This window comes from Dermochelys coriacea, chromosome 6 (genome assembly GCF_009764565.3).
Source record: "Dermochelys coriacea isolate rDerCor1 chromosome 6, rDerCor1.pri.v4, whole genome shotgun sequence".
Taxonomy (NCBI): Eukaryota; Metazoa; Chordata; order Testudines; family Dermochelyidae; genus Dermochelys; species Dermochelys coriacea.
The window spans coordinates 19,405,389-19,428,927 of record NC_050073.1 but is presented as its reverse complement, the minus strand read 5'-3'; the positions used below and the strand labels follow the sequence as shown (position 1 = coordinate 19,428,927).

General features: G+C 42.8%; 1 protein-coding gene across 1 annotated transcript in view; it reads right to left on the bottom strand.

The window, feature by feature from the left end:
- LOC122460583 (mucin-2-like) overlaps nt 1-17,399 on the bottom strand; it is a 63,096-nt gene extending 45,697 nt beyond the window's left edge. The window contains exons 1-5 of the mRNA XM_043516368.1: nt 17,247-17,399; nt 13,830-13,869; nt 1,599-1,670; nt 866-1,127; nt 331-445 (exon numbers count right to left, since the gene is read on the bottom strand). Coding sequence (XP_043372303.1) covers nt 331-445; nt 866-1,127; nt 1,599-1,670; nt 13,830-13,869; nt 17,247-17,399 — 642 coding nt within the window. The remainder of the gene's footprint in view (nt 1-330; nt 446-865; nt 1,128-1,598; nt 1,671-13,829; nt 13,870-17,246) is intronic.
- Between the last annotated feature and the right edge of the window lie 6,140 nt (nt 17,400-23,539).

Sequence of the window (23,539 nt, the reverse complement as noted above, 5' to 3'; positions counted from 1 at the left end):
CATGAATGCAAACATAGCTCTGTAATGGGAGAAATAATCAGCAGGGGGAAACAGCGGCTCCCACACTGCTGGGGGCAAGTGTATCCAGGGACTAATCATATATCTTCATACTACCTCTCAAGATTTAGGCTTATGGTCAAATATTTAGGCAGTTTCTCTTTTGTACACCTTTACCTACTTGATTTGCATATGCCTGTTTGTATGCATGAGTGTGGAATCAGTGCGTGCAAATTGGTGCCCAAACACATTCTTAAGCCAGTCAAAAATTTGAGTCTAAATGTTTTAATCGACTGTTTCCTATTCTATGAAGCACCTAGAACTTATTCTTACCAGGATGCTGTCATCTTCATTCCACATGAAAACCAGGCCCATTTTGGCAGTCACTTTCATATACATGCTGCTTCTCTCAGCCATGATTCCAGACTGGCTGTAAGGCAGCTGAACCCTGGAGAAAAAAAGCATCAGAGATGCTAAGTATTTTCTATGCCATGCAGAAGAAGAAGAAAAGGTTGCTCGTGTTATCAGGTGTCCATGTGGGTTCTTTGACAATACAGTATTGTGGAAGAAAAAGCAGTTTAAAGAAAAGATGGGCCCAAGCCACAAAAAATATGGATCTGGATCTGGATTCAAGCTTCCTCAAAGCTCAGGGGCATTTTGATCTGGTGTTTTGGTTTGGGCCCATCTCTGAAGGAAAAGAGTACTTTATAGAGTGACATCTTAACAGAAGAATGGCGAGATGGTTGTATGGTTAAAGTTACATGGTTTATCAAAATACATACAAGTTTTTCCAAGAAAGTGCTGAAATATATGCCTGGTTTGAGGAAACAGCTATGTTCAGCACACACAGTGATATGTCTAAACCTACCTGTTGCCATTGACAACAACAAAGTTCTTTGCCATTTCAAAAACCACCCCATCGAGCTTCATGGTGATATGGTTGATTGTAGGAGCATTTTCCACTACAGTGCGCCTGATCTGGATGTTGAAGTCCTCATAGGCAGCATTGCAGTGGGATGCAAAGATGTAATTACAGAGCCCAGGGAAGTAAAAGATGTCCCCATCAAAAGTCTTGAAGTGGAAATTGCCCCACGTACTGCATACGCGGCCATTGTGAGCAGGGTTGAAGGCTGTGGATTGAAAACTCGTTGTAAGAATTTACTGGGAATTCCCTGACTTAACGTGAATATTATTAGATCAGTCTGCCCAAACCTTCATTTCTTTAGTTTATTCATTGCTCTGTCCCCTTCCATTTATTTTCTGTCCATTTATCAATTGTGACATAATCAATTTGTCCATCTATTCACCTGCTTATTTAACCCATCTCTGTTCCTCCACCCATCTATTGTCTGCCATGTATAATGTACCAACCTATCTATATTTCTGTGTTTCTACTTATCTATCATATGTCTGCCCACCTATCTACCTATCAATCAACACATTGTTTTGCCATCATGTCATGTTTATCCAGCTATTTGTTCCTTACACCACTGATCAACCCATTTTTTCCCCTTAATCAGTCTGTTTCCCTGTTTATTTTAACTTTCTGATCAGTATTTCAGAAGGATGGAGGAATTTTTGAGACTATTTGCTTAACTTACATGTTATTACTGGGCTTGTTGTCAGTGGCGGGATGAAGTTCACTGTTCCAGATGGAGTACTAGTAGTAAATGCTTCAGACAAATAAGAAAAAAAATCAGTTAGTATAGAAAGTTTATGGGTTGTAGTTGAGAGAGGAATCCACCTGCCTTAAAATTGTCTAACCAAGCAGGATTGCACCCTTACTTTGCAGTCATTCTGTTCAGGGAATGTGAGAAAGAGACACTTGCGTAACAGTAGGATGGAAGAGAAAAGGAGTTTGGTGGCCTCAGCGTAGTCTCCACCTGTCCATATCACAAAGCCACATCACAGGGCTGGCCTTACCATGAGGCGAACTGAGGTGGCCACTTCAGGTGCCAGACTGGGGGGCGGGGGACACCACTAGGACCCAGAATGTAGAAAATTGTGTCTGCTGCTGGGGCATATGGATTCTCTCTGCTCTAGATGCACAGAGATGGTGGAGTGCTGTGCTGGAGGAAGGAGGGCACAAGAGACATAACAGGCAGGCCAGAGAAAAAGTGAGAGGGAATAACAGAAAGCAGCAGGAGCTGCAGAGAGAGAGAGGAGGAGGAGCCTCTTATGTACCTCTCTGGCACCCCCAGGAGCCTGGTCTGATTAACACTAGCTTCTCAGGGAGCTTCCTGTTTCCTGCTGCTTTCCTGGACCCACTTGAGGAGAACAGGCAGTCAACTGAAGTAGTAAGAACCAGTTAGGCCCTTAAGATGCTGATATCTTCCCTCACTCAGGTCCTGCTACCAGGCTGCTTATTTGTCCCCTTCAACTGAGTGTTGAGAGCCTCTAAAGCTGGCACAGAACAGCAGTCATGAGTGAAAGAAAAAAATACCCCTCTGGGGCAGCATTCAGAAATAGAAAGAAAGCAAAGGAAGCTTTTCTGTCTAAGCAGGAAGGAGCTCTCCTGAGATACATAGACACAAATGTTCATGGTGAGCCTTCTAGCCCCAGTGAGGATGTGAGTGGTGAGGAGATGCCTGATCTTCCAGTTAGTCAGAGTGCAGATGACCTGGCATCTCCATCTTAAATGGATGTCACCATGCACATTCCTGAAGAAAAGTTTAGATCAGAGAAGGGTGTGGTGGAGGTGCAAGAAACCGCTGCTGCTGAGTTTAGTTCCTTAAGTCTAGATGATCCAGGACTGTGGACCCACTTGAGCAGTAGCCTGTAGACTTCTTTGTACTGCATGTGCCACAGCAAATGAAAAACTTCATGTTCCCCAAAGACAATGAAAATAGAAGTTTCCATCCAACACATTACTGGCATGAAATCCCCCATGGTGACAAAGTGGAGAGGCCATGGCTTATGTACTCAAAAACCCAGAATGCTGCATACTGTTTTTGTTGCAAACTCTTCCAGTCTAATGTTCCAGCCACATTGGGTTCTACAGGAACAAAGGACTGGAAAAATCTGGCTAGAAATCTGGCATGCCCTGAGAAGGCAGCAAATCACCAGAGAGCATTCCATAGGTGGAAAGAGCTTGAGATGAGACTAAGGTTAAAGGCCACCATGGACGATCAGTATCAAGAGACGATTACATCAGTCTCTTTACTGGCAAAATGTTCCCAAAAGGCTCATTGCCATTGTGAGAATGCTTGTTACCCAAAACCTAGCACTGCGTGCACTTCAGATCAGCTGTATGTGCCAAACAATGGAAACGTCCTTAAAATTGTGGAGCTGATGGCTGAGTTTGATGCTGTACTCCAGGAGCATCTAAGAAGAGTCACCACCCAAGAAATGTACACACATCACTACCTTGGAAAAACAATTCAAAATGAGATCATACAGTTACTGGCAACAAAAGTCAAACAGAAGATTGTGGCAGATCTGAAGTCAGCAAGATATTATTCTGTTATTCTGAACTGTACATCTGACATCAGCCATATGGAACAAATTACTTTAATGGTGCGTTTTGTAACAACAACAGAACCTAGTGAAAATGTCCCTGCAATGGTGACTGTCAGAGAGGATTTTCTAGAATTTATTGACATTGATGATACTACAGGAGCTGGTATGACAAATGTGCTTCTTAAAAAGCTGAAGATATGGGAATTGCGATAGTTGACATGAGAGGTCAGGGCTACGATAATGGTGCCAACATGAGAGGAAAGAAGGAGGAGTGCAGACGTGGATCCAAGAGTTAAACCCTCAAGCTTTTTTTGGTCTCATGCAGTTCTCATTCATTGAACTTGGTGGTCAGTGAGACAGCATCAGTTTCTAGTGAGGCTGCTGAATTTTTAATGTAATTCAAAGCATCTATGTATTTTTCTTTGCATCAACTCATCGATGGCAAATTTTGAAGAAACATCTGGGAACATCCTCTCTGACCTGAAACCATTGAGTGCCACACGATGGGAAAGTCGAGTGGAGGCGATAAAGCCTATCAAACCCCAAATCAGGAAGATAGATCATGCCATAGTTGCCATTATGGAGGATAATGATATGACAGGACCTGTCGTGGGAGAACAGAGGCAGAAGGAAATGGAAACATACATACCAGAAACATACATAAATTCAAATTTCTGTGTGGCTTAGTGTTGTGACATGACATACTGTTTGAAATAAATGTTGTAAGCAAGAGAGTCCAAGGTGTTGACCTTGATATATCTGGAACAATGGAACAACTGGACAAAGCAAAATCATACCTACAGTCTTACCGGTCAGATGAGGGATTTCAAAACGTTCTGAAGAGTGCACAGAAGTTGGCAGAGGAACTTGACACTGAAGCTATTTTCCCACCCATTCAAGAATACAGGAGTCACCGAAGAAGACATTTTGATTACGAGGCATGGGATAATCCCATAAGAGACCCCAAACAACAATTCCAAGTTGAATTCTTTAACCAGGTGCTAGATTGTGCAATACAGTCAGTTGAAGAATGTTTCATACAGCTCAAGGAACACAGCAGTATATTTGGGATGTTGTATGATACTCCAAAACTCCTCACTATACCTGAAGAAGACCCATACCAGCAATGCAGGGCACTAGAGACAGTGTTGACACGTGATAACATGCATAATATTGATGCAAGTTATTTAGGTGATGAACTGAAAGCCCTTTCAAGATACATTTCAGCAGGATCAACTCCAAAGGCTGTTCTGGAAAATATGTGCACAAATAAGAAGACCACCCTCTTTCCAAATGCTTTTGTTGCTCTGTGCATACTTCTAACACTTCCTGTAACAGTTGCCAGTGGAGAATGCAGTTGCTCCAAACTGAAGTTAATAAAAACACATCTATGCTCCACAATGACATAGGACAGGCTGGTCCGCCTTGCAATCATCTTAATAGAGCATGAGCTGGCCCAGACTGTGGACCTTCAGGAAGCAGTTCAAATCTTTGCAACCAAGAAGGCATGGAAATCACCACTTGGATTCTTCAAACAGATAAAAATGCCAGTGTTTACTATGCAGACAAGAAAAGTTACATTTGCTGTTCAGGTGTTTGAAAGCTAGGTGTTACTTAAAATTTTTGAACAAGGCATTTTAAGTTGTTAGTTCTCCTTTATTGGGGTAGGTAGCAGAGCAGTACCATGAGAGGAGTAGAACACGAAGAAGGCAGAATTGAGACCTTTCAAAGTTTTGGCCCAAATGAGGGGGCATGGGGGTGTCATTTGAGCTCCCCGCCTCAGGTGCCAAAATGTTGTGGGCTGGCCCTGGCCACCTGTCAGGTTATCATTATCCAGTAGAAATAACTTTCTCTGCCCAGAAGAGGCCCTGGGCCAGAATAGCAAAGGATCAGTGCTGAGGTGCAGAACTCTCAATGAAAGCTTGTACAATTCTTGCCTGCTCTATTTTATGCCTGAATTACTTGCTACCTGGCCTTTTATGAAAAACAAAATTCACTGAAAATGATTATATTTACACTTGTCAGTGTTTAGAGAATGGTAAACAAGAAAGAGAAAATTTACATTAGCACAAAGGATTATGGGAACATTTATAAAGAAGTGGCAACAATTATGATATATGAATAGGAGCAATTCTGCAAGTAATTACTCATGCAAGTAATCTTTACCTTTAATAGGACTCCTCACATGAGTAAGGGCTTTTGGGATTAGTTCTAATTAATGTAACATTATCATAATAACAAAGCATACAAAATGATAAATGACATAGAGAAGGTAGATCAGATACTTCAGTTCACCCTGTCTGATTATACAAAAAAAACAAGGGAAGAATCAATATAAATTGGCAAATATAAGTGGCAAATTTGAAACTCAGATAAAAAATGGCAAATTTAACAACATACAGTTAGGCGGGGGAACTCATTACCACAATATCACTGAATCCAAGAGCTTATATGGATCACAAGAATAACTAGAGTTATAATAACAGATACTAACAGACATATAAATAACTTGAAAAGGATATAAACCCTCATGTTTCAGAGCTTGAGACCACCTCTAACTATTGGGAGTGAGGAGGAAAACTTTCTTTGGCTGCAGGTTACCCCAGGACTGTCTATTGCAGGGTTTCTTGCACCTTCCTCTGAAGCATCTGGTACTGGAGAGTGTGATTAACAGGATACTGGAATTGATGGACCATGGGTTTGATCAAGTATAAGGTAATTTTTACATTTATGATTACATAAAAATGTAGGATTTAACAACAATCCTAATGAAAAACTCACCAAAAATAAAATGTTTTAAAACATTTTAAACTGATAGTGAAATCACGACATTTCAAAAGATGGATAGTTATTATTTTGTTTTGATCTTCAAAGCTATCGTCATCCAAATGTTGTTAATTGTACTGGCTTGAGGCAAGATGATTAAATTAGTCCAGTTAATACACAAACATTAAATATTTAATGGAAATGGTACAAAAATAAAAAGACACAAAGAAATCTCATTTAAATGCAACCATTTAGAAGGATTGCAAAGTAAAAGAAATAAAACTTTAAATTATATCAGTATAGAGCCAATTAAATTAGACTTTTTCTTTTCTTTTCTCAGAGCAAAATGAAACTTGAATGGGTTCTTACCTTGTTGGGCACAGCAGACACCTAACATAAAGGCCCATACGGAGACCCATATCCCCTGACCAAACCCCATCCTGAGGGGAGTTTGGCACAAGGATACTGAGTCAAATGTTGGTCAGGAGAAATAGTTCACCTGCACTGTCTGGGTCTTATATAGCAGGAAACTTTGGCTTTGCTCCCAGATTGTTTCACATGGACTGAGAAGGTGGGGTTTTGGGGATTTTAGCAGATGCATAGATAAACAGAGGATGCTCTTTTTTTCTCAGGGACTGACCAAGCATGTTTGCATTTTGGGAGGAGTATTATTTTTCTAAAGGTTCTGTCTAATAAAGGACATAACATGAATGGCAGTAGAACAATTCCTGTCCCATTAACAGCAGATCCTGAAAAAATAGTCAAAGATCTTTTGAGTCACTTGGTGGTTTTTTGAATGACAGGCAAGTCACCTTTATGTATTTCTAGTTACTGTAAATGATACCAGTTTCCTCTCTGATGAAAACCAGTTCTTCCTTAGCCCTCAAGAGGATGCAACATTTCAGCATGGGGGACCCTCCTTGCTTTAAGAACAATTTGGTGCCTCATGATGTGAATATTCTTTTTTTTGATACGAAGAGACCTATAGCCCTAAAAGACAGCTACTATGTGAGCACATACAGTGAGAATTTCTCTATGCTGCATAGACAACAAGCATTATGCACTTTCCTGGGGAGATTCGAGCTGTTTTTATCCATGCTTTATCCTGATTATATTGAAGATTTGTCCAAACCCTGCACTTTGGATCCAAACACTCTTCAGATTTTCCAGTTGTGTGGATCTAGATGTATCTTCCAGGCTTCCAGAGCCCATCAAAGGCTGATTTCTGCTGCCAAGATTTGAAAGTAGAAATTAGGCTCTGTCCCTGCTAGGTTATAACTTCAGTTCTGCCCAACACTTTTTTCCCAGTGCCTCATTTCCACTTTAATGCTTGACTGAGATTGTTGTCTTGTGGGAGGAAGCCCATGGGGCTTCCACCCCCATCATGGACTATTGAGGGGTATTAGTTGGGTGCTTCCTCAGCTGCCTTTCTGTGATATGCAAATTCACGCCACTGTCCCTGTAATTTCATAAGGGTTTAACTGAGAATGGAACCTGACCCAACCTTCATATTGAAATGGGTGGTGAGAAACATTGCAGTCCACTCCCCACTGCTCTTACCACCCACTGGAACTTCAGACCCCAGAAACACTTGTGTGATTGCTGGGAGGCCTGTGGATTCTCAACTCATCATACGACAATGGTAAGAGGGAATCCTGAGAGGGTTGAGGTGAAAACCAGAGAAATTAATTGTCTTCCCAAGATTTCCCTCCATTTTGTTTTAGATGCTGGATCCAAATTCAGAGATGAGTTACTGTGAAAATCTGGACCCCACATTTTTACTTTGGCAGCCTGCTGAACTAGATTCACATCCATACGCTGCTGAGTCACCCCATTGTCAGTTGTGGGTCTGAATCTGCTCTCACAGACTCCAGCCTGAATCAGGAGTAATTCCACTGAACTCAAGCAGCCTAACACCAGTTTTAAGGGAAAGAGAACCGGGGTGATTATGTTTGTAGGATTCAATCTCAAATGTGTTACTCCAGTTTTACTCCAGCTTAACTCCATTCACATAATTGGAATTACAACAGCTAAAAGTGGTGTAACAGAGTGTTGATGTGGCCCTGTATGTTCTGTGTTAATAGAAATTTGTCAGGACCTGTTAATGTATTGATCACAGATGTGGACCTGTGAATCCTTTCCACAATTGTTACCTGCAATATTAATAATTTATCATTTAAAAATGTGAATTAATTTATATGTAAAGAGACAACACCAACATTTCTGGGTTCCTGCTTTGTGCCTTTTAAATCTTCCATTTTAAAATTTACTTCTTTTATTTAGGGGGAAAAATCCATCAAACTTCAAATTTAGGGCTTTGGCATTCTTTAAAACCCTGTTTTAAAGGCAATAGCCAACATGCAGTACAGTACATTGTGTTGTTCAGGATCACAGATATGGTTATACACATGACAAGTATAACATAAACATTGCAACAGTTATCTGTAGTATCTGTTTGCTCTGTTTTTATGAGCCAGCAGAGGAGTGTATTTGATGATATTCCTGCTCTGAGAGCTTATTCAAGCTTGATTCTTATCATTTTCAATCTCCTGCTAGTTTATAAGAACGGAGCTGGAGAGTTGAGTCAGGAGTCAACACCATGTACCCACTCTTTCCATGTGCATGCATGTGTTTGTGTGTTCATTGTGTGGGATGGGGTGGGAGGCCTATTGCTCCGAAGAGAGAGTGCGCAGGGGAGAGGGGCGCAGCTGAAAGATCACATGTGTGATGTGTTTAGGGGGAGAGGAGAAGTCACAAGGGTGTGTCTAGCTTGCAGGTGGCTGGAGGAAAAACATGCAGATGAGAGTGTATGGAAGTGGAGAGAAGACAGGTAAACTGTAGGAGAGAGGAAGTTTCCATGAGAACTATTGTCTCCAGAATGTCTGGATGGACTCAAACAGGTGACCTCTCACAGGCCAATCTGGAGCCTTTCTGCCTGACCAATTGGGATATTGATTCGATGTAATTTCTTACAGCTGAGATAGTCAAAGGAGTCTAAGGAAGTTAGGGGCTGAATTTCAGTGGGAAGTGGGCATCTAATTCTCTTAGGCTTTTTTCAAAATCTCTGCTTACAATTATAAATGAAAACACATTCTCCCTAATCATAATGCTGTCAATTGTAACGCTCTGCATGTTACTGCATTGCACCTTGTCTCCCTTTTACATTTCATTAAGTGCTATTAGTACAATGGTTTTTACAACATTTTTTATAACATGTAATGTTAAGAACACAGGTTCCTAATGAAAAGGAGTACTTGTGGCACCTTAGAGACTAACAAATTTATTTGAGCATAAGCTTTCGTGAGCTACAGCTCACTTCATCGGATGCATTCCTAGTGTTGGTAGGAAGGTCTCTGTGGGTTAATATGTTGGTCAGAGGTGTGTTGGAAATATCCCTTGAGTCAGAGACGTCGAAAATAGGATTCTAGGTCACCACAGAACTGTATCATGTTCGGGGGGGGGCAAAAGGAGAGGCCCCAAAATAGGACAGATTCTTCTGCTGGGCTAAGAGTATAGTTGGATAGATTAACAATATTGCTGGGTGGGTTACGGGAACCACTGTTGTGGCCCTTTGTGGCATGTAGTAGTTTAGATAGTTTAGTGTCCTTTTTCTTTTGTAGAGAAGCAAAGTGTGTGTTGTAGATGGCTTGTCTAGTTTTTGTAAAGTCCAGCCACAAGGAAGTTTGTGTGGAAGGTTGGTTTTTTATGAGAGTATCCAGTTTTGAGAGCTCATTCTTAATCTTTCCCTGTTTGCTGTAGAGGATGTTGATCAGGTGGTTCCGCAGTTTCTTTGAGAGTGTGTGGCACAAGCTGTCAGCATAGTCTGTATGGTATGTAGATTGTAATGGTTTTTTTACCTTCAGTCCTTTTGGTATGATGTCCATCTGTTTGCATTTGGAGAGGAAGATGATGTCTGTCTGTATGTGTATGAGTTTTTTCATGAAGTTGATAGATTTCCACTCTATATGGCTAAATTCAGTGCCTTGCATAATGACAGGTTTCAGAGTAGCAGCCGTGTTAGTCTGTATTCGCAAAAAGAAAAGGAGTTCTTGTGGCACCTTAGAGACGAACAAATTTATTTGAGCATAAGCTTTCGTGAGCTATAGCTCACTTCTCATAAAAGCTTATGCTCAAATAAATTTGTTAGTCTCTAAGGTGCCACAAGTACTCCTTTTCTTTTTGTGAATACAGACTAACATGGCTGCTACTCAGGTTCCTAATGGAGGTACTTAATGGAATATTTTATTACACTTTCAAACTTTATTCTAATAGATTTTTGGACTGTATTCCAGATGGTGGCCAAATGCGCAAGTGTTAGTCATAAGATCAATATGCTAGCCTTTCTATTATACCACGCATGGTATATGATCCCTATCGAGACATCCAGGATGTCTGACGAAATCACATCTGAAGAGTCAGTAATAAGTTGTTTACATCTTCATGGTTCAGAAGCCCTGGAAAATGGAATAAAGAAATGAAAAAAAAAACTGGACTTCCTGCCCATCGGACATTAATTTACTCTGTGCCAGTACCTGTAATTAATGTCAATACATCTGTATGTGGAGAAGGCAAATACATCTCATTTTTGTGTCATCTCAAACCGGTTAAATGTTTTAGATAAATATACTTTAGGTTTGTTTAGATATTTGAACAAGATATCTATGGTATGTCAAATTGGGCATCCTGCTCCTGTGGTACATGTAGTTCTAGTTAATCTATTGTGTTCCACCCTGTGCTCAGAAGTGGCAGAGTTGGCATTTCTGTTTACCCCCTTCCATGTTGGTGCCCCATGCAACTTCTGATATTATCGGTTTCTAGGGCCAGTCCTGTGTCTGATTGATTCTCCACTTGTGCCCTGATTGGTACAGTTACAAAGTGGACCAGATGCACCACTACATTACATCAGTTTTAAGACACTATCATTCCGTTGAATTCAATGGAATTACACCTGCTAAAAGTGGAAGGACATAGTGGTGAATCGGACATAGGGAGTGTGAAGTGGATGTAAAAATCTGCCACCCACATATAAATTCTAACTAGGACAGTGTTTTACAGCTGCTTTGCCTGGCTGTAAATGACTACACGAGGTACATGGCTGCAGAGAATCAGGACCATTGTTCTGCAATTAGATGTTTAGGGCCAAAATGTACTCACAATGGTGTAAATGTGGAGTAATTCCACTGGCTTCAGCGCAAGAACAGAATTTTCAATTTACTCAGACACACATAGAAAATAGCTCTATGCACTTCAATGCACACACCAGCTGTGGCTCTATCTGGCCTATAGTTGAGGCTGAAATCAAGTGATGCCTCTTTGGTCTCTTGTGACACCATGACCAGGAGTCAGGACTCCTTCTTGGGGCCAATCTAGTGATCAGTGTATGCTAGGAAATGCAAGCACGACTTCCCATAGTTAAGCATGGAACCCTATTTTTGTACCCTGTGAGACAATTTGTGTTCAAATCATAGCATGTAAAAAAAAAAATTATCCTAACAAAATGGATTCTGCCAGTGCTTCATGGAGCACAGGGTTCCAGACATTGATGCCCTGTTGAGATAAGAGTCAAAGAATAAGAAAATAGTAAGAAACTATAACGGCAATATTCATGAACATAAGATTTTAATTAAGATCACAGAAATCAGTGATTCCCAAACAAACAAAGATGTCACCGGGGTAGCTGAGATGCTTATTATTCAGGAAATAATGTTCAGTGCCACTAAAAGCTATTTACATTGATGTAGCAAAAACCTTGTTTCCCTTGGGAAGAAGTGAAAAATGTGCTCAGAAGTGAGGAGATCTTAAGAAGTGAAAAGATGAAACAGGCAATAGGGGAAGATTCTGTCCTGTCCTACACACTGTCTAGTAATTTATAGTGCTGCTGAATATATGTAAAGTGGGATAAAATGCCATGAAATAAGAGTGATAATGACTTACACACACTTTGCACAGTCATTTTGCTTGGTGTAAATGACTATTCAAGATGCAGGCTAGTGGAGAATCTGGCCCAATGACTTGGCAAGGGAGCAAAAGAGTGGCAAAACCTAAGCTTAAAAAGGTAAGGAATGCTGGCTGTAGGGTTCACTGTGTCAGCACTAAACAGAACAGTCACAAGGGCCCATTCTCTCATTTACACCAGTTTTTCACAGTGTAAATGAGAGCAGCATCAAGCCCATAGTCTTCTGTGGGATTCATCTATTACTTTAAACCCTTGTAGACAGATCTTGTCTTAGTGGGTGGGGAAGGGGTGGTGAGGACACAGAGAGCCCTTCCCCCACTGAGCAGGAGATAGCCAAAATCCCACTGGGTGCACTCTAAACTCAGATGGGAAAGGACATGGATGAGAACGGTGTTAACAATACTAGGTACCCCAATAGGATTGGATCTGGCTTCCTTCCACCACAGCTTGTCATTTGGGGATGATGCTGGGCAGAACATCAATATATTGTGGTCCGCTTTCCTTTTCAGCACCTCCTCTTCAGCTCTGGCTCTTCATTACTCTTCGTGGCTAAAGGAATGCACATTAATCTTTAGTGTGCTCTTTTATGGTGCACTGTATTGTTTGGTTTCGCTAAATTGCTGCACATTAGTTTCTGCATAAGCAGGTGTATTAAAAATAAAGTGCTCAGGTATTTTACCTTTTAAATGCCAGCTCAAAATGTCATCAGCCATGAAGTTCTTTTGGCTGATTTAAGAAGAAATCTGTTCTCTCCACTAAAATAATGACATCCAAGTGAAATTCTAATGTCCACCCTACCCAATTGTGTAGACCATTATTTCCAGTCTCCTCTGCAATGAAGAATCAGAAACCTGTTACTCATGGTTGAGAGGAGTGGAGAAATTTCAGTTCATTACATCTGATGGAAAGTGAAACGCAAAAACTGTCAGGCTATAAGAGTTGACTGATTGTAACGGCCTCAAATCAACAAAAGAGTCTGCAGCAAAACAAAAGTTTATCAGCCAAATGGATAGTTACTTAAATTGATGTTTGTAGATTAAAGAATAAATTATTTTAGATTCTCAAAGATGCTCAGATACTATGGGAAGGAAGGCCATATGGCATCTAGATAGATATGGTATAATAAATTACCAAGGAAAAAACCCTGAAAACAGGGTTGAAAGTGTTTTAGTAACAGAAGTTTACTTTGTGTTTTTACAAGACCTTATCTTGCTTATAATTAAGAGGTACTCAGTCTGAATCCCTCTCTTAGGGGCTGCTTTCCAGTATTACTGCCAGCAGTGAAACTGAAATATGTGGTTTGCATAAGGGAATGTTACTTGTTTAGCCAGGTGATGATAACGTTTCCTTTTTCTTTCTTCTACTTTCCATTTTTCTCATTTTAATGTTTCAAGAAACTTAGAGCCTTAGAGTGAGATTCTGATCGTCAAAATAATGTAAAATTAGTTTGGGCCAGGTCACTTGTAGGTGTAAATTAGCATGGCTCCATTGAAGCCAATGAAGCTGAGTCCAGATTTTTTTGAACTTTAAAATCTAAACATAACCTCTAAAACCTACAATAATAGATATAGGTAATTAACTTTGGCTTGTATAACAGTAAATATAACATTATCTGTTGTTATCTGATCAGTAGTTCCAGTGCCTGGCATACTATCTCCTACTTGATTCGACTGTATTTTTTTCTCTTTATGCTAAAAACATACAAGATAAAAGACACCGATTATACAAACTTAATACAAAAGTTCAAAAGTCACCTCAGTGTTTATATCACCTTTAAAACCATGTATATCATAACTACTTCACTCAGACAATCATATGTGTATAGAATGGATAAAGGCCCATTAATGTCAAGCCCTCTCAAATGTAAAAATTTGAATAAATGGGGCTTGGATTCAAACCAATCCTTAGTCTTATTTTACGTTTCACAAAATCAAAACCAGCTCCAGTTTTCATCATCTTTTATTTTTCTGAACTTGCAGCTGCTTAAGGGAATTGAGTTAAAATAGGATCTGAGTTCAATACAGTTGAATTAGCAACACCCAAACCAATAATTTAAATTTTGCAAAATCAAACCACACCAAAGTTATGTTTCTTTCTTATAGTCAGTGTTTGGTGGGTTCTTAGTGAATCTTGCAGTGTGTTTGATCTTGGAGGGAGAAGAGGGGAGTTGCTGCCCAAATGCTGTGAAAATCATTTGGCTCCCAGGTCTTACTGCCAGCCACAAATCAGCTGCTGTTTCTTACATTGCTTTTTGAAAAACATGTAATCATTTTGTAAAGAGAAAATTAGAAATTGCCATGCTATGGTCGGCAAATCCACACAAAAAAAGTCAAAAGGTCTTTTCTGAAATTTTTTATTAGGGATGCTAACTAGTATAGCCCAAGAATTGCCTGGACTCTCCAACTTTGTTTGTACTGAGTTAGATGTCCCAAGCAAACAAAGATGAGCAAGTCATGGTCCACCCTTGAATACTTCATCATGGTGATTAAAACTGTAAATGTCAAACAAATATACACCCTTATTTACAATAAAACTATTGACATAAACCATAATGAAACATTTATAGGTGATACTGATACATTCACTGCTAACGTATGACAGTAAATCTGATAAAATTATTCATGGTAAAGAAATTATCCAACAAATGTGCTTCTGCATACTGGTTGAATTTTTCACAAGTGAGGACAATTGCAAGAAATTCCATTTCAATTTGAGCATATCTTTATTCTGTTAGTGATAATGGCCTTGACGTGAAAACTACCTGCTGTCCCTTTTGTTGGAGTGATGCCCCAGGTCCCATCTCACGGGCTCCCCACTGCCTCCTCATTGGCATTGTAGTATTTTGTGATTAAATAGTCAGCACAGATCTTTGATATGTATGATAGCTACATCATGTTGCATCTCCGTCCAGTACTCACCTCAGGGGTGAATAGAAAGGTGCTTGGAAGAATTTTTGTCGGACAGTTTACAAATCTAGTTTCTGAGCTGATTTAATATCTTCAGGTGTGCACAACTGAAGTATTGCTTTTATCTTTTGGTGGTCAGGTTGTAGCCCTTGGGAGGTCAGTGAGTGTCTCATGTAGGAGACTGAAGTCAATGGCAATTTCATTTTGTTTTGTTTTTATTCAGTTTTAGATTTATTTCCATGGCTTTTTCTAGCAGACAGATGAGGTTGTGGTTGTGATCTGCCACAGCTTTCACCATGCTCTCTCTGCATTTGTACACTAGAATATTCTCAGCTATGGTGCTAATCCCTGAAAATCCTGTGAGTACATCTTCCTGGTGGCATTGATATAAGACTGGAGATCAGAAAGTAAGGTGAGGTGTGGAGTCTCATCAGGCCAGAAGTCTGTGTGGTTGCTCAGATTACTTCCTGGAACACTCTCTAGTGTTAAATAGTGAACATGCACCAATTAGAAGGCTGCAGGGTGCTGTCACTCTGGACCCTTTGGGCAGTACTTCCTGCAGCACCTAATCGCTACGGTGTTCCTTGGATGTGGCTCTGCATAGGCTCCTGGTGGCAATATGGGAATGTCAGCTGACCAGGATTCCACACACTTGGGTTCTAGTGCCAAGGTTCTTTGTTACTGCCCTTCCTCTGGGTTGGTGCCAGACCTGGTGTGTCTTGGTGAAACTCTTTTTATTGGGTCAGGGGTATGCATGTGGGCAGCTGGTTCCCAGCAGTGTGTGTCAGGTCCACAGCCCTGCCAATCAAAGCGTTAGTACTGTCTGCCCCCTCTGCAGTTTGGAACTGAGGATAGCACAGACTATATATTTCTCATGCACTTGGGCCTGGACTGGCGGGGGCAGCCATAGGAAAAGGGGTTCTCCAGGTAAGGTTTCAAGAGGGATACATGGAAAACGGGATGTTTCTTAAGGGATGGCAGGAGCTGCAATTTGAAGGTGACAGAGTTGATTTGCTGACAGATCTGGAAGGTCTGAAGAACTGGTGCCCTAGCTTGTGGGATGACCTGTTTGTATGGAGGTATTTTGCTGCAAACTAGACCTTTTGGCCCACTATCAGAGATGCGCTTTCTTGGCATTGACAGTCTGCAGAGTGCTTGTAGTCCTTTTTTGTGTCTTCAAAGTGGCTCTTAAGGTCCTCCTGGAGATGATGAATTCATATGGATCCAGTTGATGGCTGCTAGGTTAGGGAAGGCTGCTGGTAAGGCTAGGTGGAAGTGAGGGTGGAACATGTAATTTGCAAAAAAGGACCTCTTCCACATGGAGGCATGGTCAGCGTAGTCGTATGAGGCATAAAGCAGGAGGGAGAACTATATATCTTGATGGTAGTTGACAAAGCACCTTAGGTATTGCTTTAGTACTTGATTTACCCTCTGTGTCTGCCCATCTGGCTGGCTGTGGTACGCATACAAGGGAAAAGTGCGAATGTCCAATAACTGGAGAATATCATGCCAAAAGTATGGGACAAACTGCAGGCTTTGGTATGAATTGATATGGTCCAGAAGCCCATGAAAATGGATAACAAGCACCATCAGGAAGTGAGCCATTGTTTCAGCAGCAGATAGGCAGTCACAGGGGATGAAATGCACCATTTTAGTCTGTTGGTCTACAGTGGTCAAGACCACTGTTGGGATGTCAGAGCTGGGGAATTCCACTATGAAATCCAGTGTGACAGAGGCCCAATGTCTACATGGGATATCCAGGGCACAGGGTGCCGAGGGTCTTAGCATGAAGCGTCTTGGTGCACACACACAGGTCACAGAGTCAATGAAGTCCTGGGCTTTGGCTCACATATGAGGCCACCAGAAGAAACAGAAAGTAGTGCAGAAAGACTTAAAGTGGCCAAAATGGCCTGCCAAGATGTTGTGACAGAGATGAAGCACTTCTAGCAAGGAGTGCCCAGTGGAATGTATATCTGCCCATCAACATATGTGATCCTTTGGGCTCCCTTGAGCTGATGATGCCTCTCGTCAAAGGCTGATTTAATTGTGGACAATTCTTTATCTAATAGTTCATAATTCCATTTGTCAGGGGCGAGTTTTCTGGAGTATGTGCAGAGGTTCAGTGGCCCATGCCTCTGGGAGAGTATGGCTCCAAAGGTTACATTGGATACATCGTCTTCCATTATGAATGCTTTGGAAGGGTCTGGATATGCTAGAACAGGAATGGAGGTGAAAGCATCCTTGAGCTGTTTGAAGAGATGGTGCGCTTCAGGCATCCAAACATATTCGATGGCCTTGCAGAGAAGGTTAGTCATGGGCGCTATTTGCCTTGAGAAGCCCGGAACGAATTGTCAGTAAACATTCATAAAGCACAGGAAGTGCTGTAACTCACAGGGGAACCTGCGCACTATCCAGCTACGGATGGCATTTACTTTCTGGGGAGTTCATCTTAAGGCCCTCTGGGGTAAGAATATAACCCAAAATTCCTGGGAGGATTGGTCAAAGGTACGGTTTTCCAGTTTCCTATACCGTCCGCGCTTCTGTAGTCTTATCAGGATGGAACAAATGTGGTAACAATGCAGTTCAGGGTTGTCTGAAAACATAAGTATGTCACTGAGATAGATAACTACATACTGGTCCAAGATGTCTTAAAATATGCCTTTCATGAAGTGTTGAAACATTGTGGAAGTATTAGCCAGACCACATGGCATTACTAAATATTTGAAGTGCCCAGAGCAGGTTTGAAAGGCAGTCTTCCAATCTTCTCCTGCCATAAAGGGCATTAGGTTGTAAGCCCCTTAGAGGTTCAGTTTGGTAAAAATTCTGGCAGACTGCACGCGGTCTAGCCACTCTGAGATTAGAGGCAAAGGATGCCGATTTTAGACTATCACCTGGTTTAGGGCCTGATAGTCTTTGCAGAGGTGTAGCATTCCATCTTTTTTCTTACTGAAAAGGACAAGAGTCCCTGGTGGGGATGTGAAGTACCAAATGAAGCCCTTGGCCAGGTTTTCCTGAATGCACACAGGACAGGCTGTCAGTTCTGGCTCAGACAATATATAGATCTATCCATAAGGGTCCTTTGCCCTGAGTTGCAGGTATATGGGGCAGTCATAGTTCCCAAGCAGAGGTCTTATATCTGCATTTTTCTTTTCAAAAACATCTATATAATCCTGATACTTGTGAAGGAGATGGGGACTCAGGTTTGAGAGCGGTTCCTTCTGGCTGGCCACTGCCATCTGGGGTTCCCCTACAAGTGCTGTCACTTCTGATTGGCTATAGAAGCCCAGAACCGGAGGATTGGGGCTGCCTTCATGCAGGCAGACCTTTGGCAATAGTCACAGGGGAAACTGATCCCCTTCTCTCACCAGGAGATGCAAGGATTGTGCTGCTTTAGCCAGGTGATGCGAAGAATCAGGGGAAAGTGTGCAGAATGAATCACATTGAATTGTAGCACCTCCCAATGTCCATTAAGTATGGCTGCTTAGGGGTACTGTTTCCTGCATCACTAGGCCAGGGACAGGAGTCACCCATCTATCATCTCTGTGAGAATGGATATAGGCTTTAAACAGAGGGGGATCTTTAGGGCTTGAGTGGCTTCAGCATCTATGAAATTATCAGCAGCCCTGGAATTGATCAGGGCCCACTGACGGAGAATCAGCTTGGCCCATGGAACATAACTGTATTTCTACATGGACATGCGGGATGTACATACATGTCCTGGATCAGGTTTTCCTTGAGGGCTGGGTGGGGGGGTAGCTTTATAGCATAGTGCCCTGGTTGTGCCCAGGCTAGCTCTCCCCAATATAGCCTGGGCTTGTTTGTTTCTTGATTTCTTCCTGATCAAAATCTGCAACGGACAAGAGACAAGGGCATGTCCTGGCGCTCCACAATAAAAGCATAAGTTATTGTGTTGGTACCATTCCTTTTCTTCCTGGGTCAATCGTTGGCAGACCAGATCAACCTGCATCCGTTGGTGGTTGGGCCAGGGGTTTTCAGCCTGGGGTATGGGTGAGGTGGTGACACAGTTCCCCTTCTCTCCTCTTTTTGCTCATGCAGCCAATTATTGATATAGATAAAGAGGTCAATAAAAGCATCTAAAAAATAAAAGCCAGGGCAGTTGGACTGCCTCGTTCCATTCAGCGTTGGCTGTGAGTCTCTAGAACTGGGCAGCATACGAGGTAGCTGGCCTTTACCCTTGCTGGAGACTTCATAGTGTGGCTTCTGCTGAGTGAGCGTGATGAGGGTTGTCAAAAATTACAGAAAATGCTCACAGGAAAGCATTTGTCAGTTAACCCTGGGATGTCCTGCTCTTTCAGGGTGGAGGCCCAAACCAGTGCTTCTCCAGCTAGCAAGCTGATCAGTATTTCCACTCTGGCCTGGTCAGTGGGATACATTGGAGGTCACAGCAGGAAAATGAGACTGGATTGCTTCAGGAACTCCCTGAACTTCCAGTGGTTCCCATCAAAATGTTTGGGTAGTTGTAGTGAGGACCCCTATTCACAGGGCGGTTGCCCAACCCAAGTAAGGAACGTGGGCTTCTCTTCCTGGAAGCATGCTTGCTGCTCATGGAGTGTCTGATTTTCTGCTAGGAGCTGTGCCATTTGGGACTGCAGCCTATGTTTCTTGGATTGGTGCTGAGTGATTGTCTCCTGCAGCTCTGGTACCCCATGGGGTCCATTGGGTTGTGGTAGACCCACTCCTTCAAAATCCTGCTAAGGGGCTTCCATGGAGGGGGTTGAAATGTGGTCTGGGCAGGGGACTGGGGTGTAGGAGGTCTGGCCTAGCAGTCATGGCTGGACTGGTGTCAAGTCAAGTATGGCCAAGAGGCAGGAGTCAATGAGCAGGGACAGAGTAATTGCTAGAGTTGGGATAGATAAGCAAGAGTCAGAGTTAGAGTCAGGTTGGGGTTGGAGACTGGAGATCAGACATAGCACCTGGCTGGAATCAGGAGGGCCAGACTCAGGGTCAGTCAGGGTGGGGTCAGAAGTCAGAGATCAGTAAGTGAGGTGACAGCTGGAGTCGCAGCAGGCCAGAAGTCTGTGTGGTTGCCCAGACAACTTTCTGGAGCTCCCTCCGGGGTTAAATAGTGAGCATGGACCAATCAGAAGGCTGCAGCGTGCTGTTCCTCTGGACCCTCTGGGTAGGGTTGCCAACTTCCTAATCACACAAAACCGAACACTGAGTCCACGCCCCTTCCCCGAGGCCCTGCCCCTTCCCCAAGGGCCATCCCTGCTTACTACATTCCCTCTCCCTCAGTGGCTCACTCTCCCCCACCCTCATTCATTTTCACTGGGCTGGGGCAGGGGGTTGGGGTGTGGGAGGGTGTGAGGACTCTAACTGGGGGTACAGGCTCTGGGGTCAGGCTGGGGATGAGGGGTTTTGGGACGTAGGAGGGGGCTCCAGGCTGGGAGGTGGAGCCAAGGGATTTGGCATGCGAGAGGGGGCTGCAGGTTGAGGTACGAGGTTGGGGTGCAGGAGGGGGTATGGGCTCTGGGCTCAGGGTGCAGGCTCTGGGGTGGGGCTGGAGATGAGGGGTTCAGAGTGTGGGAAGGGGTTCTGGGATGGGGCAGGGGGTTTGGGTGCAGGAGGGGATACAGGCTCTAGGGTAGGGTTGCGGGCCCTGGGGTGGGGCTGGGGTTGAGGTGTTTGGGATGCAGGAGGGGGCTCTGGGTTTGGGGGGGCTCAGGGCTGGGGCAGGGGGGTGAGGTTCAGGGTTTGGGCACAGGCTTACCTCAGGCAGCTCCCGGGCAGCGGTGCAGTGGGGCTAAGGCAGGCTCCCTGTCTGTCCTGGCATCCCACTGTGCCCCGGAAGCAGCCAACAGATCTAGCTCCTAGGCGGAGGGGCCGGGAGGCTCTGTGCGCTGCTCTTGCCAGCAGGCCACGCCCCCCAGCTCCTATGGGCTGTGGTTCCTGGCCAATGGGATTGCGGAGCGGGGCGGGGGCAGCACGTGGAGTCCCATGGGCCCCGCCGCCTAGGAATCAGACTTGCTGGCCACTTCTGGGGCACAGCCTAGTGTCAGGACAGGTAGGAACTAGCCTGCCTTAGACCTGCAGCAACGCTGACCGGACTTTTAACGGCCCAGTTGGCAGTGCTGACCAGAGCCACTAGGGTTCCTTTTTGACCGGGTATTCCGGTCGAAAACCGGACGCCTGGCAACCCTATGTCTGGGCAGTACTTCCTGCAGCACCTAATCTTCACGGTACTCCTTGGATATGGCTCTATGTGGCCTCCTGGTGGCAGTGTGGGAACATCAGCTGTCCCGGGCTCCTCTGACCTGGGTTCTGCTCCCATGGATCTTTACGCTCTGCAGTTTGATCCCACAAGGCGTTCTCAACCGGCTGTATCTATCTGGTGGTATCCAAAGTGTGGCGAGGCAGCTGCTTTCCTTACACAGTAGCACTTGCCAATAGCCATCTTTGGCATTAAGTACTAAGAATATTTTTTGCTTTTGCCAAGTTAGGAAATATTTCTTCAAAAGCAGGTATTTGGTAGTGAACTCTTTTTAGTGCTTTGTTTAAACTGCTTGGTTCTATGTAAATGCAGAGTTTGCCTGGCTTCTCAAAAGCTACCATGCTGCTTATCCAACTTATGGCTCGGGGACTTTAGCAACGATGCCTTCTTTTTTCCATATGTTTTATTGCTCTCATTATCCTTCCCCCCCCCTTTTGATGCAATGGGTCCTCTGCAAGGCAGAGGCTGTATTGGCTGAATCGTTTGTATCTATTTCCAGGCGTAATGTGTCTGGAAGACAGCTCATTCCTTTGAAAACATTTTGGTAACATTTTAACAGCTTCACTGCAGGGAGACCATAATACCTTGTCTGCTCTGATTATGTTTTTTTGGTTTGTTTGTGTGTCTTTTGTATGAATTGTACGTCTCAGGTTTAGCATCACTGTGGTTATGCATTCACTTGTTTTAGCTGAAAGCAGTGGCTTCTGTGTTTTTGAACTGTCTGAAATTTTAGATGGTATACTTTTCCTTGCTATTCTGCTTGTAATTTACATTGTCCTAATGGTATTAGGATTGTGCCATTGTATAATGTTATTTTGGCTTTGCTGGGTTGTAATTAGACTTCTCTTGAAAAATGCTGAGGAAGTCTTTGTAGCTTCGTACAATCACTGAGGCAGCACTATTTATTTGGCATTGAGTTTCCTATTTATTTGTGTTCTGCTGCCTTGTCTTTGCCTCTGATGCTAGTCTGAGATTTACAAACCATTTAGTTTTGCTGTTTTGCACTGCATTAATATCATAAACATGCAAAATCTCGTTCTCTGAGTCACTGCTTGGTTCCTCGATATAGTGCATTTTTTCCTTTTTTTTTCTTATTGGCAAGCTATGCCATAATAATTTCTCTTGCAACAATTATTGCATATGATTCTGTATGTGGGGCATTTTCCATTATCATGTTTTTCTCCACAGTATATTCATTTGCATTTGATTTGTCTTCTCTACTTTGTATTTTTGCATTTGCTTTTGCACACTTTTTGTGCATTTTTCCTTATATTTTCATGCTTTTCCTGAGCTACTTGGTGAATTATTTCTTTGCCCACGCTATTTATGCTCTGCATTTGGATGTGAGCTTGTTCACTAGCTTTGCACAGCTCTTCGTAGAGTTAGTGTGGGTTCCCTGAGCATTCTTATTTGAGCTCTTTTATCTTTCATCCCTACTGATCGTATATAATAAACGAATTCATCTTTTAAGATTTGACAATCGTATGAGTTAGCTATTCTGAATAGTTTGGCAATATGCCGATTTATTGTTTCTCCAGATTCTTGATTACACTTGCTGAAAAGATACCTTTCATATGACATTTTTTGTGGGTTGAAAATGCTTTTGGAGCACTTCTAGGACTTTACATGGGTCCTTTCAGTCTGACGTGGTGCGGACATGTCTAGATGCAGTTGGAGCATGTGGCAGCCTTTGCACATTACAGGTAATAGTATGGCTATTGTTATTTTGTTTTCTTTTTTATCCCACTCCATTGCAATTTCATAGTTTTCCCATTGTGATCTAAAAAATATCCAGTTGCTAAACATGTCCCTTTTATTTTCCTCTGCTCGGGAACAGGAATCTGTAGGCTGTCCTGACTATTGTTTTCCCTTTGTTTTTGTTTTCAGTGTTCTTAGTTTCTGATTTCACGTATCTGGAGGAGCTGACTCACTTCTGATACCATGTTCAATGCTCAAGCATAAACAGAGAGAGAGAACCAAGACAGTACAACATTCTGGCTGTATTGTACCTCCACCTATACTGTTCTCTTCTTTCTCATCAAGCATAGTTCTAAAATTTCCTAGACATTGCCCTTATATAATTAAGGATGTTATCACAGTATCATATCCCCTATTGGAAAGCTATCTATTGCAACAGGAATAAGGCCCATCTACCCAGAACTTGGGTCCAGATCTGGTGCTGAGCACAGTCCTTGCTCTCCAAATACTCTTCACTGCCAGCAA